This window comes from Heterodontus francisci, chromosome 6 (genome assembly GCF_036365525.1).
Source record: "Heterodontus francisci isolate sHetFra1 chromosome 6, sHetFra1.hap1, whole genome shotgun sequence".
NCBI lineage: Eukaryota > Metazoa > Chordata > Chondrichthyes > Heterodontiformes > Heterodontidae > Heterodontus > Heterodontus francisci.
In genome coordinates, this window is record NC_090376.1 from 8,528,684 (window position 1) to 8,546,339 (window position 17,656).

General features: G+C 44.4%; 1 protein-coding gene across 1 annotated transcript in view; it reads right to left on the reverse strand.

Annotated features, from left to right (window-relative positions):
* Positions 1–7,827: 7,827 nt before the first annotated feature.
* Positions 7,828–17,656, reverse strand: part of LOC137371113 (transmembrane protein 164-like) — a 47,697-nt gene continuing 37,868 nt past the window's right edge. Inside the window, exon 7 of the mRNA XM_068033066.1 lies at positions 7,828–16,309. Coding sequence (XP_067889167.1) covers positions 16,106–16,309 — 204 coding nt within the window. The 3' untranslated portion in view covers positions 7,828–16,105. The remainder of the gene's footprint in view (positions 16,310–17,656) is intronic.

A 17,656-nucleotide genomic window follows, 5' to 3' on the forward strand; every position in this document is an offset into this window, starting at 1 on the left:
TTCCCTTGAGGCCAGGTCAGGATCGTCTGAATTGGTGAATGCCACAAGAGGAAGGATTCACCACAGAAACACGCAAAACATAAGAACACAGAGGAAACCCAGAGAAAGGTCTGAGGCACGTCAAGGAAGACCAAAACAGGGATTACAATCACCTCACATTTGAACAATATGCAATCATTGCAATAGCGCATATCCTCACTACAAAACTTGTCCTGTGAGAGGAAAGAAGTGTAAAGCCCACAGAAAAATGTGACATTTCGCAAGATTATGCCAATTGAAACCTGCACAAGACATTAATGGAGTTAAATGCCAGAAGGAAGATTACATCTTCACAGCACAAGAGAAGATCTTTGTTTCTCACAACCACAAGTACTGACGCCTGCCCACGTGTGATCTGTTCATAGGCAATTCGACAATCTCTGATGGAATTGTCTCAGGAGCAACAGTCAACGTAATAGATGTCCCGACATTCGACAAGTTACAGCGAAAACAAACTGCAACTGAACAAGCCGGCATCCAAAATCTTCTCCTTCGAATCAAATTCTCCTGTAGGTCCAGATGTCAGACTGCGTTCCATGTTGTAGACTCAAGCAAAGGAAATCTGCTAAGTTTCGAAATTGCCAGTGAATTGAAGCTGATCATGATCAACAGCATCAGCGTCAGAACTCCTTGACGAAAGAAGACAACCTGAGGAAATTTCCACAATTATTTGAAGGCATCGGCAAAGTGAAAAACAAGAAAATCAAGCTCCATATAAATGAGTCAGTCCAACCCAAACAACAGAAACATAGGAGCATTCCATACCAGAAAAGATTGAAAGAATTGGACAGACTGGAAAAGTTGGACATCGTTGAAAAGACAGAAGGCCCAACACCATGGATCAGCCCAATCGTTGTCGTCCCCAAACCCATAGGACAAATAAAATTAGCACGGATATGAGCCAGGCCAAAGCAATAAAATGAGAAAGGCACCCAGTGAGATAATTGAAGATGTGAATGGGTCAATAATCTTCAATACCTTAGACTGACCACTGGATATCACCAATTTGAGTTAGACAAGTCCAGCTGATACACAACTAACTTTAGTGCCCATGTTGGATTAAGAAGTTAAAGCATTTAATGTCCGGGGTAAGCGCAGCCTCTGAAATTTTTTTTAAAATCGGCAGTAACAGAACTATTTACAGGCCCGAATGGAGAACAAGAATATCTCAGATGACATTATTGTCTTCGGGAGAACACAAGCAAAACATGACAAGCACTTACAAGCAGCGTTGGATCGACTCCAAGTGCACAACTTGCGATTAAATAAAGATAAATGTACTTTTTCAGCTACGGAAGTGAAGATCTACAGAGACATATTTAATGAAAAATGTCAGTCTCATCTCCAGATTCTAAAAAGGTGAAGGCAATCTTGAAAGCAGATCCTTCCACGAATGCAAAACAAGTCAAATCTCTCCTAGGATTAGCATCATACATCATGAGATTTATCCCAGAGCAAGTCTCCATCACAGCCCCACTTCAACAGCTCACTCGACAAGATGTCAATCGGAAGCGGGGTGAGACAGACTGCAGGTATTTCATAACTTAAAGAAAGCTCTGGCAAACACATAAACAATGCCTTAATTCAATCTCAGAAGACACACCGAGTTGATAATAGATTCTAGTCCAGTTGGTTTTGGAGCTATGCTCTGCCAAGACAGCAAACCAATATTGTATGCCAGCAGATCATTGACTGACAGACTTAGAAAGAGGAATGCTCACAGTTGTATGGGGAGAAGAACATTTCCTATACCTATACAGAGCAAGGTTTAATGGCGTGACAGATCACAAACCATTGCTGGGCGTTTTTACAAAACAGAAACCAACCAGTGTCTGCAAGGATCGAGAGACAGAGATCGAGACTGATGCTGTGGTGGCGCAGTGGTTAGCACCACAGCCTCACAGCTCCAGCGACCCGGGTTCAATTCTGGGTACTGCCTGCGTGGAGTTTGCAAGTTCTCCCTGTGTCTGCGTGGGTTTTCTCCGGGTGCTCCGGTTTCCTCCCACATGCCAAAGATTTGCAGGTTGATAGGTAAATTGGCCATTATAAATTGCTCCTAGTATAGGTAGGTGGTAGGGAAATATAGGGACAGGTGGGGATGTGGTAGGAATATGGTATTAGTGTAGGATTAGTATAAATGGGTGGTTGATGGTCGGCACAGACTCGGTGGGCCGAAGGGCCTGTTTCAGTGCTGTATCTCTAAATCAAAAAAAAAAATCAAATCTAAATCAAACTGTCAACTAATATACAAACCAGGCAAAGACGAAGAGAACTCTGCTGATTTTTTAAAAAGTCAAAATCCAATCAAAGAAAATCCTTCTGAGCCTGAACTAGACATTGACTACCTAAATTACATATGCAGTCACGCTGTGCCTCAGGCCATGATGATACAGAGAAGAAACAGGAAAAGATGAAACGCTACAACTTCTCATGAAAGCCTTACAAACATAGAAGCATGACGATTGATATACTTTTACATCAGGGTGTTTCCAATCATGCAAAGACGAGTTCACAGTACTTGGTGTGTCATACTTGTCCTCCCGACATCTTTAAAGAGAAAAGCAGTTGAGATTGCATATGCAACGCATCAATGACAAAAAGCCTCTACAAGAGAAGACTTGGTTCCCTAGAATTGACAACATGGTAGAAGAAGCAGTAAGAGAATGCACCATTTCAAGCAGCCACGGATGAAGGTACAGAGAAGCCCAAACCACTTAGGGTAACACCCTTGCCCGAGAGACCCTGGAAGGAAGTGACAGCTGATTTTTCTTTTAGGACCTTTTCCCTCTGATGAATAGATTTTAGTCATAATAGATGACTACAGCAGTTATCCAAAGGTAGAAATAGTGACATCGACATTTGCAAGAGCAACTCTACCTAAATTTGATGCCATCTTCGCAAGACCAGAGGTACCTGATACATTAAGAACGGGCAACTGAAATGGCTACTGATTTAGGATTCACCCACCAAAGAATCACACCCTTGTGGTCGAGAGCGAATGCAGAGGTAGAACATTTTAATCGCACCCTAGTGAAAACAGCTCACACTGAAAAGATGGAAACAGCAACTCTCTCGATTTCTAAGAGCCTACAGGGCAACCCCTCATTTCGACCACAAATATATCACCAAGCTTCGCTCTAAACAGAAGACAGACAAGTGCAAACTGCCACAATTCACACCTATGCGACCGTACATACAGACCGGAAAGCTTGAGGGACAGAGAAAAGAGTCAAAAACAGAGGATAAAGACACATGCAGACCGACTGATGCATGCAAAAGATACAGAGATAAAAGCAGGAGACAAAGTCCTGGTTCAGCAAGCAGAAACATGGAAAATTAGCTCACCATTTGACCCAAGAGTGCTTACGTTAATTCTGAGAGAAGGAAATGCAAAGAGAGGTATCTACGTTGTGAAGAGAAATGTAACTTTCTTCAAGTCAATGCTAAACCATTCCAGAAGAAAGTGACAGACAACTTTGATGAGTTCATGCCTCCAACAACTCAAGCAGCAGCTCAGCCAAATCAAGTACAGCAGAGATCAATACTGCAACATCCACAGAGAAGATTATCGAGACCTCATCGATTACCTACCCCATTTATACATCGATGATGAATGGAGCCAGGCGGGAAGAAAGTCTGGTATTGAGGGTGAATTGCCTGAAACCTCTCCCCTCTAAGTTTCAAATGTCAGTTCAACTGAGTTTTGTTCAATGTAATTTTGCAATTGCAAATCTTTTAAAGGGTAGGGTAATGTAATGTGGTGCACTGGTGACTTCACCTTTTAAGAAATCAGGCCACTGATGTCATCAGACATGTATAAAATGGAGACACACCCAACCCATGGCTTTGCAGAGAGCAGACACACACCACCAGGAAAAGACCTCTACCTGAAATCATGCCATGAAGTAAGACAATAAATATTGTTTGCATTGAATGCGAATATAAAGCCAGCGTCTATCTTTAATGAAGACTTAAGAGAATGCAGCACAACACTACACCTAGAAAGCCACTGAGTTGTGTTCAAGAAGGTGGCTCACCAACACCTTCTGAAGGACAATTAGTGATGGACAATAAATGCTGGCCTTGCCAGTGACAGCCCATCCCATGAATGAATTTAGAAAAAACAAATGTGATAAGTGATATCATTGCTGCAAGCCTTTTGAACACTTTAGAAAAAGAATGCCATTTGTACAAACTGCATTTCATCCTATGCTGCTCATCATGCGTCTGTTAACTGATTTGTCTTTTGCAAAATTATAAGCTGAAACTACTGAACAATAAAATAATTCAGGTGGGTTGCCAGTTTCCTGTACTTCAAAACTCAGCTTAAAAAAAGGCATGATCACTTGGAGCTTTGTAGAACGTCATACTCAAAGTGTACAAGATGTTCCCTTTGTTAAAAAGGAGGGAATTACTCAGTTCATTTTTCAACTTAGTAGAAAATGAGTGCACAAAAACCTGTGCATCATGTGCCAAGAAGTTAGAACATAGAACATAGAACATACAGCACAGAACAGGCCCTTCGGCCCACAATGTTGTGCCGATCCTTTGTCCTCTGTCAAGGACAATTTAATCTATACCCCATCATTCTCCTTTATCCATATACCTATCCAAAAGCCTTTTGAAAGTCCCTAAAGTTTCTGACTCAACAACTTCCCCGGGCAAGGCATTCCATGCCTCGACCACTCTCTGGGTAAAGAACCTTCCCCTGACATCCCCCTTATATCTCCCACCCTTCACCTTAAATTTATGACCCCTTGTAACGCTTTGCTCCACCCGGGGAAAAAGTTTCTGACTGTCTACCCTATCTATTCCCCTGATCATCTTATAAACCTCTATCATGTCACCCCTCATCCTTCTCCTTTCTAATGAGAAGAGGCCTAGAATGTTCAGCCTTTCCTCGTAAGACTTATTCTCCATTCCAGGCAACATCCTGGTAAATCTCCTCTGCACCCTCTCCAAGGCTTCCACATCCTTCCTAAAATGAGGCGACCAGAACTGCACACAGTACTCCAAATGAGGCCTTACCAAGGTCCTGTACAGCTGCATCATCACCTCACGGCTCTTAAATTCAATCCCTCTGCTAATGAACGCTAACACCCCATATGCCTTCTTCACAGCCCTATCCACTTGAGTTGCAACTTTCAATGATCTATGCACATAGACCCCAAGGTCTCTCTGCTCCTCCACATGCCCAAGAACCCTACCGTTAACCCAGTATTTTGCATTCATGTTTGTCCTTCCAAAATGGACGACCTCACACTTTTCAGGGTTAAACTCCATCTGCCACTTTTCAGCCCAGCACTGCAACCTATCCAAGTCCCTTTGCAGACGACAATAGCCCTCCTCGGTATCCACAACTCCACCAACCTTTGTATCATCTGCAAATTTACTGACCCACCCTTCGACTTCCTCATCCAAGTCGTTAATAAAAATCACAAACAGGAGAGGACCCAGAACTGATCCCTGTGGCACGCCACTGGTAACTGGGCTCCAGGCTGAGTATTTACCATCTAAGACCACTCTCTGCCTTCTATCAGTTAGCCAATTCTTAATCCAACTGGCCACATTCCCCACTATCCCATGCCTCCTGACTTTCTCCATAAGTCTACCATGGGGGACCTTATCAAATGCCTTACTAAAATCCATGTACACCACATCCACTGGTTTACCCTCATCCACTTGCTTGGTCACCTGCTCAAAGAATTCAATCAGGCTTGTGAGGCAAGACCTACCCCTCACAAAACCGTGCTGACTGTCCCGAATCAAGCAGTGTCTTTCCAGATGCTCAGAAATCCTATCCCTCAGCACCTTTTCCATCAACTTGCCTACCACCGAAGTAAGACTAACTGGCCTGTAATTCCCAGGGTTGTTCCTATTCCCTTTCTTGAACAGGGGCACAACATTTGCCACCCTCCAATCACCTGGTACCACCCCCGTCAGCAGAGAAGATGAAAAGATCATTGCCAGCGGCTCTGCAATTTCATCCCTTGCTTCCCATAACATCCTTGGATATACCCCGTCAGGCCCGGGAGACTTGTCTATCTTCAAGTTATTCAAAAACCCCAACACATCTTCCCTCCTAACGAGCACTTCCTCGAGCTTACCAGTCTGCTTCCCACCGTCCTCTTCAGTAATACACCCCTTCTCATTCGTAAATACCGAAGAGAAGTACTCATTCAAAACCTCACTTATCTCTTCCGGCTCAACACACAGTCTCCCGCTATTGTCCTTGACCGGACCTACGGTCCCCTTAGTCATCCTCATATTTCTGACATACGCGTAAAAGGCCTTGGGGTTTTCTTTTATCCTACCCGCCAAGCATTTTTCATGCCCTCTCTTAGCTCTCCTAATCCCTTTCTTCAGATCCTTCCTGGCCATCTTGTATCCCTCCAGAGCTATGCCTGTGCCCTTTTTCCTCAACTTTATATACGCATCCTTCTTCTTCCTAACAAGACTCTCAACCTCTCTTGTCAACCACGGTTCCCTCACATGACCATCCCTTCCCTGTCTGACAGGGACCTGCTTATCAATGGCCCCTACTATCTGCTCCTTGAAAAAGTTCCACATTTCGACCGTGCCCTTCCCTGCCAGCATATGCTCCCAACTTATGCTCCTCAGTTCCTGCCTGACAGCATCATATCTACCCTTCCCCCAATTGTAAACCTTGCCCTGTTGCACATACCTATCCCTCTCCATTACCACAGTGAATGCTACAGAATTGTGATCACTATCTCCAAAGTGCTCGCCCACCAACAGCTCTATCACTTGCCCTGGTTCATTACCTAGTACCAAATCCAATATTGCCTCCCCTCTGGTCGGGCAGTCTACATACTGAGTCAGAAAAGCTTCCTGGACATACTGCACAAACACTACCCCATCCAAACTATTCGATCTAAAGAGTTGCCAATCAATATTTGGGAAGTTGAAATCCCCCATAATTACTACCCTGTGACTTCTGCTCCTTTCCAAAATCTGTTTCCCAATCTGCTCTTCCACCTCCCTGCTGCTATTGGGGGGCCTATAGAAAACTCCCATCAAGGTGACTGCTCCTTTCCTGTTCCTGACCTCAACCCACAGTGCCTCAGTCGGCAGATCCTCCTCGAAAATTCTTTCAGCAGTTGTTACACTATTTCTAACTAACAATGCCACCCCCCCACCTCTTTTACCACCATTCCTAATCTTATGAAAACATCTATAACCAGGTACCTCCAAAAACCATTCCTCCCCCTCACCTATCCACGTTTCAGTGATGGCCACAACATCGTAGTCCCAAGTGCCCATCCACGCCTTCAATTCACTCACCTTATTCCTGATGCTTCTTGCGTTGAAGTATACGCACTTTAACCCTTCTCCGTGCCCATCTGTCCTCTGTGACAGTGCTACCTTCCCCAATACCTCACTACACTCTTTGTTTTTCTGAGTGGACCCACTGGTCCCTGGATTACAAGTCCGGTTCCCATCCCCCTCCCAAACTAGTTTAAACCCTCCCGAACAGTACTAGCAAACCTCCCTCCCAGGATATTGGTGCCCCTCTGGTTCAGATGCAGCCCGTCCTGTTTGAACAGGTCCCATCTTCCCCAGAATGCAGTCCAATTATCCAAGAACTGGAAGCCCTCCCTCCTACACCATTCCTGCAGCCACGTGTTCAGCTGTGCTCTCTCCCTATTCCTAGCCTCACTATCACGTGGCGCCGGCAACAAACCAGAGATAACAACTCTGTCCGTCCGAGCTTTCAGCTTCCAGCCTAACTCCCTAAACTCACTTCTAACATCTGTGCCACCCTTCCTTCCTACGTCGTTGGTGCCAATGTGCACCACGACCTCTGGCTGCTCCCCCTCCCCTTTAAGGATCCTGAAGACGCGATCACAAACATCACGGACCCTGGCACCAGGGAGGCAACAAACCATCCGTGCGTCTCGCCTGCGCCCACAGAACCGCCTGTCCGTACTCCTCACCATCGAGTCCCCGATGACTAGTGCTCTCCCATTCTCTCTCCTTCCCTTCTGAGCCACAGTGCAGGACCCCGTGCCAGAGGCCCGGTCACTGCAGCCTGCCCCCGATAGGCCGTCCCCCCCAACAGTATCTAAAACTGTATACTTGTTGATGAGGGGAACGACCACAGGAGATCCCTGCACTGACCTCTTCCCACCTCTAACTGTTACCCAGCTGCCTTTGATTTGTGGAGTAACGACCTCCGTGTAGCTTCTATCTATCAACCCCTCAGCTTCCCGAATGATCCTCAGTTCATCCAGCTCCAGCTCCAATTCCCTAACACGGTCTGATAGGAGCTGGAGACGGATGCACTTCCAGCAGGTGAAGTCGGCAGGGTCACCGGAGGTTTCCCCCACCTCGAACATTCTGCAGGAGGAGCAATACACTACACTGGCTGCCATTTCTTTTATTCAATTACCCCTTAGTTAAGTACAACTCTAGATATTAACAAAAACAGTAAATAGCTTACCTGCTCAGTCCTTTTTGGTTAGAGGAGGAGGGTAAAAAGGGTCTTATTATTAGGTTAGAGGAGGAGGATGGGTGGGAGACACTACATGTGTAGGGGCTCGGGTTTACTCAGCTCCGCACCTTTAAGGAAAATACCTACCCAGGAGTCCTAGCTGCCGACCAGCTTCCGGTTCCTCCGGCGCCAAAGACAAGGAAAACAGTAAGTAAAACAGTAAGTACTTACTTTTAAAACACAGCTCCTGATGCCTTCACTCACCCACCGAAGAGTCGCTACCTTCTCCTGCTGCTCCGCCGGGAAATGAGGCCGAGTCCACGGAGCTCCGCACCTTTAAGGAAAATACCTACCCAGGAGTCCTCGCTGCCGACCAGCTTCCGGTTCCTCCGGCGCCAAAGACAAGGAAAACAGTAAGTAAAACAGTAAGTACTTACTTTTAAAACACAGCTCCTGATGCCTTCACTCACCCACCGAAGAGTCGCTACCTTCTCCTGCTGCTCCGCCGGGAAATGAGGCCGAGTCCACGGAGCTCCGCACCTTTAAGGAAAATACCTACCCAGGAGTCCTCGCTGCCGACCAGCTTCCGGTTCCTCCGGCGCCAAAGACAAGGAAAACAGTAAGTAAAACAGTAAGTACTTACTTTTAAAACACAGCTCCTGATGCCTTCACTCACCCACCGAAGAGTCGCTACCTTCTCCTGCTGCTCCGCCGGGAAATGAGGCCGAGTCCACGGAGCTCCGCACCTTTAAGGAAAATACCTACCCAGGAGTCCTCGCTGCCGACCAGCTTCCGGTTCCTCCGGCGCCAAAGACAAGGAAAACAGTAAGTAAAACAGTAAGTACTTACTTTTAAAACACAGCTCCTGATGCCTTCACTCACCCACCGAAGAGTCGCTACCTTCTCCTGCTGCTCCGCCGGGAAATGAGGCCGAGTCCACGGAGCTCCGCACCTTTAAGGAAAATACCTACCCAGGAGTCCTCGCTGCCGACCAGCTTCCGGTTCCTCCGGCGCCAAAGACAAGGAAAACAGTAAGTAAAACAGTAAGTACTTACTTTTAAAACACAGCTCCTGATGCCTTCACTCACCCACCGAAGAGTCGCTACCTTCTCCTGCTGCTCCGCCGGGAAATGAGCTGTGCTTTCTACCTGTGGTAGAGCGAGTCCTGCAATGCTGGCCTCAAAGAAATATTTTGTTTCGGAGTGGGGTGGGGGGTGGGGGTCGTCACAAGAGAGTTTATGCAGTCATACAGGAAGCATTATTAAGAACACAAGAAATAGAAGCAGACCCCTTGAGCCTACTCTGCCATTCAACATCGTGGCTGATCTACTACCTCAACTCCACCTTCCTGCACTATCCCCATATCCCTTAATACACAAAAATCTATCGATCTGTCTTGAATATACTCAACAACGGCTCTCTGGGGTAGATAATTCCAAAGATTCACAACTCTAAAGAAATTTCTCCTCATCTCAGTCCTAAATAGCCGATCCTGAGTCTGTGATCCCAATTTCTCAACTCCCAGCCAGTGGGAAACAGCCTGCCAGATTCTACCCTAACAAGCCCCTTAAGAATTTTATACGTTTCAATATGATCATTCCTCTTTCTTCTGAAGTCTAGTGAATATAGGCCTAGTCTACTCAATTCAATGAGGATGTTTAGGAGTCTCATCCCTGTTATATTTACTTCCTGCATAACCGGATGAGAATATTGCATGAAGCATTCACAGGGCTAAGAATGCAGCAATGCCACTGGCACAGAACTACAGCCATGGAATGTTTGTTCTAAATTGCAGAGGAGGAAATTGGACAAGTTGTTTGGGCAATCAGCTCAGTCTATATTAGGCAATGCCTCTCGAGTGAAGAGAACATTTAATAAGGAAGTGAGATAACATTGTCAAGATGCATTGCATAACTTTATAATTGATATTCGTTTCCAGACATCTTTTCAAACCTCTCACTGGATGGTGCAATGAAATGGTCTGACATTGAGAAGCTGGCTGAAGGCTTTAGTGTTCAGATTAACTTTGACAAGCTATATGACTTCTGCATTTACAGCACACGGAGATATAATTCCAAAGGAGAAAAATAATTGGTCAAAAGTGATGGAAGCAGTTTTCCAATGAGCATCACAGCATGAAAGCAGCCAAAATTTATTTTACTCTCTCAATTCTAGTCTCAAATGCAGACAGCCAAAGGCTTTTCAGTTTAATGATTCAGCTTTTCAGAAAAGTGAAGAACCAGTTAAATGAAAATCTTGTGAAAGCAGAGTTCCAGGTGCAGCTGAACTGGAGTATATCTTTTATTTATTTAGAGATACAGCACTGAAACAGGCCCTTCGGCCCACCGACTCTGTGCCGACCATCAACCACCCATTTTTATACTAATCCTACATTAATCCCATTACCCTCTCACATCCCCACCTTCCCCCTACCACCTACCTATACTAGGGGTAATTTATAATGGCCAATTTACATATCAACCTGCAGGTCTTTGGCTGTGGGAGGAAACCGGTGCACCCGGTGAAAACCCACGCGGTCACAGGGAGAACTTGCAAACTCTGCACAGGCAGTACCCAGAATCTCACAAACATGCCAAACATATCTCCTGAATTGCTAAAAGCAGCAAGAAGTCAACTTAAGTATAAGTTTAAGAAACAAACTGTGAGAAAAAGCACTGAACTATTGGGGAATAAGGTGGGTGCAGTAACATTTGAAAACTTCAGCAATCGTGTCATGTGATCTCCAATTAGAACTGGCAATGTTAGGCCAAAAGGCTGCAAGGTGACTCTTCGAAAGATGAGGTACTGTTCCTCAAGCTTGCATTGAGCTTCACTGGAACAGCATAGGAGAGAGTTGGGAGTGGTGGTGGAATAACCCGGACTGACACTTCATTGCTGTACTGGGGGAAGTGCTGCTTTATCCAAGATGCTGTCTTTCAGATGAAACACTGTATTGAAGTCCTGATGCTTGTTCAGATGGGTGGGAGGATCCCACGACACTAATTAAGAGAGCTTTCCTAGATTACATTCATCCCTTAATCTAATCAGTGATGTTCAGTTTGTGGGAGCTTGCTGTGTGCAAATTGGCTGTTGTATTTCCTACATTTCAACAGTGACTACATTTCAAAAGTACTTAATTGGCTGTAAAGTGCTTTGGGAAATCCTGAGGTTGTGAAAGGCAATATGGGAGGTCAGAAAACTAATTGCAAGTCTGACACCTCAATTTTAAAATTCTCATCCTTGTGTTCAAATCCATCCACAACCTCCCTCCCTCATCTCTGTAACCTCCTCCAGGACTACATCCTTTCCAAGATCGCTATACTCCTCCAATTCTGGTCTCTCACACATCCCCGATTTCTACTGCTTCAGCATTGGAGACCAGGCCTTCAGTTGCTGAGCTCCTAAACCCTGAAATTCCTTCGCAAAACTTCTCTCTCTCCTGCTTTATGACTTTCCTTAAACCTGCCACTTTGACCAAGTTTTTGGTGACCTGCCATTATATCTGTAAGTGGCTTAATGTCAAATTTTATTTGATTAGGGTCCTATGAAGCTTTGTGGTGATGTTAACTACATTAAAGAAGCTGCATAAATAAAACATGTTGCTTTAATGGTGAGTGTTTCTCGAAGTTCAAATGGACACACTGCACTCTGAAATACAAGTGACAACACTGTGATGGAGTAGGAGCAGGAAGACTTTTGGAAGTTATGCATCAGCAGGTTCTCTTTGACTCAATTTTTTTTATTCCTATATCCTATATTTTAAAAAAAATTCACAGCTCACTACTGCACCTGCCTTTCAACATAGCAATTGAGCTTGTGAATTTTCCAAAAATTCACATTCCAAAGCAAACATTTTGAAAACCAAATGTCAGTCCCTTAGCAACAAACACAAAGGAACAAACAGGAGCGAAACTGCTTTGAAGATATGATACAGAAAGGAAGATCATACAAGCCCATTTCATTCTGTCCCCCCCCCCCCCCCCCCATTCTCATGGGAGGGTCACAAATCAATGGCCAAGTGGGTGAGGCAGCAGAGGTCAGCTGGTACCAATGGCCCAACGTGAGTTAGCATCTTCTGGCAGATGAGGTGGAGAGGGGAAAACATTGGGATAGATTAAACGAAATAGAAGATTTCAGACTCTCACTTTCTGAGGAATCACTTGTGAGCAGCAAAGATAGTGAGATCCCAGCAGATTAACACATAAAAGGGGTATAAATCCATCCAGAACAAGGGGGCACAACCTTAAAATTAGACCTAGGCCATCTGGGGTGATTCAGGAAGCATTTCTTCACAAAAAAGGTAGTGGAAACCTGAAGAACTCTCCCACAAAAGATGTTGAGACTAATTGAAAATTTCCAAACTGTGACTGATAGATTTTTGTCAGACAAGGATATTGAAGGATCTAGAAAACGGCGGGTAATAATTGTGACAGAAACCACACGTGCCATATGGAACACTATTTGAACTCGTACTGGACATTGAACATAACTTGTTTAAAAAGATCGCAGAGCAGTGGCTGAAAACATGGCTGTACATTTGCATTCTGAGAGACAGTTGCCTAGAGAGACAATGGAAGTGCTCCATGATTCAATTAGGGTTTTGTCAATAGTGATGATCAAAAGACATTAAGAGTCATTGTCTGTGTAAGAGCCAGCATTCCACCTCCACCCACGTCCCCATCCCCACTGAGTGTGTCTAGTAAGCTTTGAAGAATCAAAAATCCTCACAGGCGATGCTGTTTCAAACAAAGAGCTAGTCACATGACCAACCTGGTCAACCTGGGAATTGATTGAATTGTGCATCACAGAAATGTTTTGGGACAGACTGCAATGTGGAGACCAAAGTGAAGCAAAGTCTGTCTCTCTCTCATGCAAAGTTCCAGGGACCCACGGAAGTAACTTAAACCTCAAGACAGAAGACCCCTGCAGACTTCAGGTACCAGTGAAACAAGTTTGAAAGTGTGCACTGGGCCCCAACGAGAACGGCAAGATTTAATTTCAAAGACTTCACAGCAAAACCAAAAATCAGTAACTGAATTCCATCTACTACTTCAAACCTTCCCCCTTTAATTCTTTGTCCTCCTCTGTATCTATGTGTGTGTTTATCACGTATGCATGCTAACATGGTTGCGTCAGGTATTTTTAGTAATTTTAACTGAGGTAGAGTGTTAAGGTTAATAAACTTACACCTTTCTTGTTTAAACCTGAGAAAGCCTGTCTGAATGATTCCTTTACAATTACAATTCGAGAGCAGTGAGCAAGGACTCATTGAGGTGAAGCTAAACATACTGTGTTTTAAAGGTTAAACCCTGTTACAACCAAACCAAGAAAGGGGCAAGAGGGCAGCCTGAGACCCCTTCCTCACCTGGTCGTAACCCAGTTAGAATACAGATCAGCCATTTGAATGGCAGCACAGGTTTGAGGGGCTGAATGTGCTTTGTCTTGGGTGGTAATCAGGTGGAGTGTAAAGCAGACAGCCGATTCACTGCCACCCTAAACTAATTCATACCCAAAGGGTCAACGAGCCTTAGAGTGGGACAAGGCCAAAGATTGGCGAATTCGACTCCATGGCGGTGAGAGGGGCTGAAGAGAAAGGGGAAGAATAGGCCGTCCCTGTTCCATTCACATGTCCACTATACTGTTAGGGCAAGGGGGGATATGCAAGAGGGAGAGACAACAAATGAAGGAGATTCAAGCTTTTCAATCCATATTTTCCTGTAGGAAGGATTGTTACATACTGATGGTGGGATGTCTATCTGGAATAAAATGCCAGAGGAAGAGAAAAACATAAAAGGATTAGAAATAAACTAGGGATACAGATTCACAAATTGTTAAAACAACACAAGTTAACAAGGCCATAAAAATATAAACCAAGCACTACAAATTATTACATGGAACTAACAGCACAGAAACAGACCATTCAACCCAACTGGTCCATGCTGGTGTTCATGCTCCACATGAGCTTCCTCCTACCCCTCTTCATCTCACCCTGTCAACATATCCTTCTGTTCATTTCTCCCTCATGTGTTTAATCAGAGGTTCATTTCTAGAGGAATAGAACTGAAAAGCAATGAAGTTCTGTTAAACCTGAATGGAACTTTGTTTAGACCACACTTGGAAAGCTGCAAAAGTCTACAAATTGGAAAATATGAAAAGTCTGCTAAAGTTTTGCAAAAATACCCTAATGAAATTACACAGAACATACAACACAAATAGGCCATTTGACCCAACTGGTCTATTCTGGTGTTTATACTCGGTGCAAGTCTCCTCCCATTGGATCTCCCTCATCTCATCCTTTCAGTATATCTTTCTATTCCCTTAAGAAATAGTTTGCTAATTATGTACCAAAGAAATGGGTCTAGAACTTATTTTGTTTCTTTACTTGTCCCGTTACCATCCCCTTTGGCTCTGCACCATCATCCCTTTTGTCATTTAATCTCTCTTGCCTTGCACCCTATCACAGACCTCCACTTTCGTTCTTTCCTCCCATCCCCCTTTCCTTGCCTCTGTACTTGCTTAAAACCGGTTAGACCTATAACCTTTTCTAGTCCTGATGATAGGTCATTAACCTGAAACATTGACTCTCCACAGATGCTGCCTAAGCTGTTGAGTATGTCCAGCATTTTCTGATTTTATTAAAGCTCTCTCTAGTCTGTCTTTAAATCCGAATATCAGAACAGCCCCTATTACATGGTGCATTTCTCACACCAGCCATTCTGTGCGATTTCCAAATTAACATCAAATTTGGGACTTAAGCCCACAAGGAACCCTAATTGAAACCGGCCAATCACTATCCATGGAGACCTACACAGGGAGGAGAAACAGAAGACTTGCATCCAGTCAATCTGATGTCTGATCTAGATTGTGGCCTAATGATCATAATTCAGTTCAGATTGTACTGTCTGATTCAGTAATTCACTAAATCTCTTCCCGTGATAATATCTTAACTCCCTGGATAAACAAGACCAAGCCCAGAAAACCAAATGTAAAAAAAAAAGAAAGATATTCTTCGATCCACTTTTAGGAATGAAAAAGTTATTCAAGGCCTGGCCTTCTCTCCAAGCTCTGTCCGAACTTGTCCCTCTCTGAAAGCGAACAATCTGACACTTCAAGATTTTCAGTTACCCTTCTGTACATACAAGCACATCATTAAAACAAAAGTAGCTGTATATCCCCGAGACCATTTCAGTTCCACTGAATACAATGCTGATCGAGAGACGGTCACGTTGCTAAAGTTAGGTTTTCACTTCTGCATGAAACTTGGGATTCACAACCAGCACTGGTACTCCACCCTTGTATCCCTGTCATTCAAGTGTTTCTCAGTCCAAATGCTGAAAGGGCAGAATCTACAATCCAATTTTGCACATTGGATGTTTATTTTGGCCGATGGATGGAGGTCATGGCGTAAAAACTGCAGGCGCCCAACACGATGTTCTACCAAAGTCCAGGGTGACTGCACCGAATTCTCTTCCCGCATCTGCAGGAAGCCCTTTCCTTCATATTTATTGTTGTCCCACGGCAACCAATGATTCTTCCTTTTTCTCCGTGGCTTCATTCCTCTAATCTCCGCAAATCTGTACCAGCGAGCTAACTTTTCCTGTGGAGTACCACTCAGTCCAGTTTCTGTAAAGGTTGTGTAACCTTGGAGAGTTGATGGGTCAGCAGGGGTAGGGCGTAAGAGATGAGAATGATCAGCTTCCCATGTATCAGCAGCAACGCGGTTTGGTGAATAGATGCCCACATTCGATAGAAGGGTCCATGGAAGGGGTCGGAGACAGCAGGGCAGAGCATGCAATTCAAATTTACGGTGGTGAGCTGTAGAAATACATTTAAAAATAAGGTTCCTCGATTAGTGTGGTGATGCATTTTGGAAGAGGAATGTGGAGAGGCAAAATAAACTAGAGTCATCAAGTCATTTACGACACAGAAGGCGGCTATTCCCTAGTCAGTCCATATCGGCTTTCCATGGAGCAAGCGTGTCAGTCCCATACCCCTGTTCAATCCCCGTTCCCCTGTAAGTTTATTTCCGTCAAATGGCCATCCAATTTCCTTTTGAAATCATTGATCATCTGGGTCTGTATTCTCTAGAGTTTCGAAGAATGAGAGGTGATCTCACTGAAACTTACAAAATACTTAAAGGGATAGGCAGGGTAGATGCAGCTAAGGTGTTTCCTCTGGTTCGGGAGTCTAGAACCAGGGGACACAATTTCAAAATAAGGGGGAAGCCACTTAGGACAGAGATGAGGAGAAATTTCTTTACTCAGAGGGTTATGAATCTTTGGAATTCTCCTCCCCAGAGGGCTATGGAAGTTCAGTCATTGAGTATGTTTAAAGCAGAAATTGACAGATTTCTAAATACCAATAACATAAAGGGATAGGAGGATAGAGTGGGAAGGCATTGAAGCGGATGATCAGCCATGATCTTATTGAATGGCGGGGCAGGCTTGATGGGCTGAATGGCCTACTCCTGCTCCTATCTCCGCTTCCACCATCTTTGTGGCAGCGAGTTCCAGATTACCACCTGTTGCTTAAAAAATAGTTCTTCCTCACATTTCCCCCTGAATCTCTTGACCAAAACCTTCAATCTGTGTCCCCTAGTCCTTGTACCATCAGTTAATGGGAACAGTTCCTTGTCTAACTTACCTATGCCTGTCAGAATCTTGTACACTTCTATTAAATCTCCCCTCAATCTCCTTTGCTCCAGGGAGAAACAACCCCAGCTTTTCCAAACTAACCTTGTAACTAAAATCCTACATCCCTGGAACCATTCTGGTAAATCTCCTCTGCACCCTCTCAAGGACCCTCACATCCTTCCTAAAGTGTGATGACTGGAACTGGATGCAATACTGGAACTGGTTGGGGCCTAATGAGAGCTTTATAAAGGTTCAGCATAATTTCCCTGCTTTTGTACTCAATGCCTCTATTTATGAAGCTCAAAGCGCCAGATGCTTTACTAACCACTTTCAATATGTCCTACCACCTTCAAAGATTGATGCACATACACCCCCATGTCCCTCTGTTCCTTCACACTTTTTATAACTGCGTTATTATAAATATATATTGCCTCTCGCTATTCCTTCTATCAAAATGCATCACCTCACACTTGTCAGTATTAAATTTCATCTGCCACCTGTCTGCCCATTAGCCTATTAATGTCCTGTT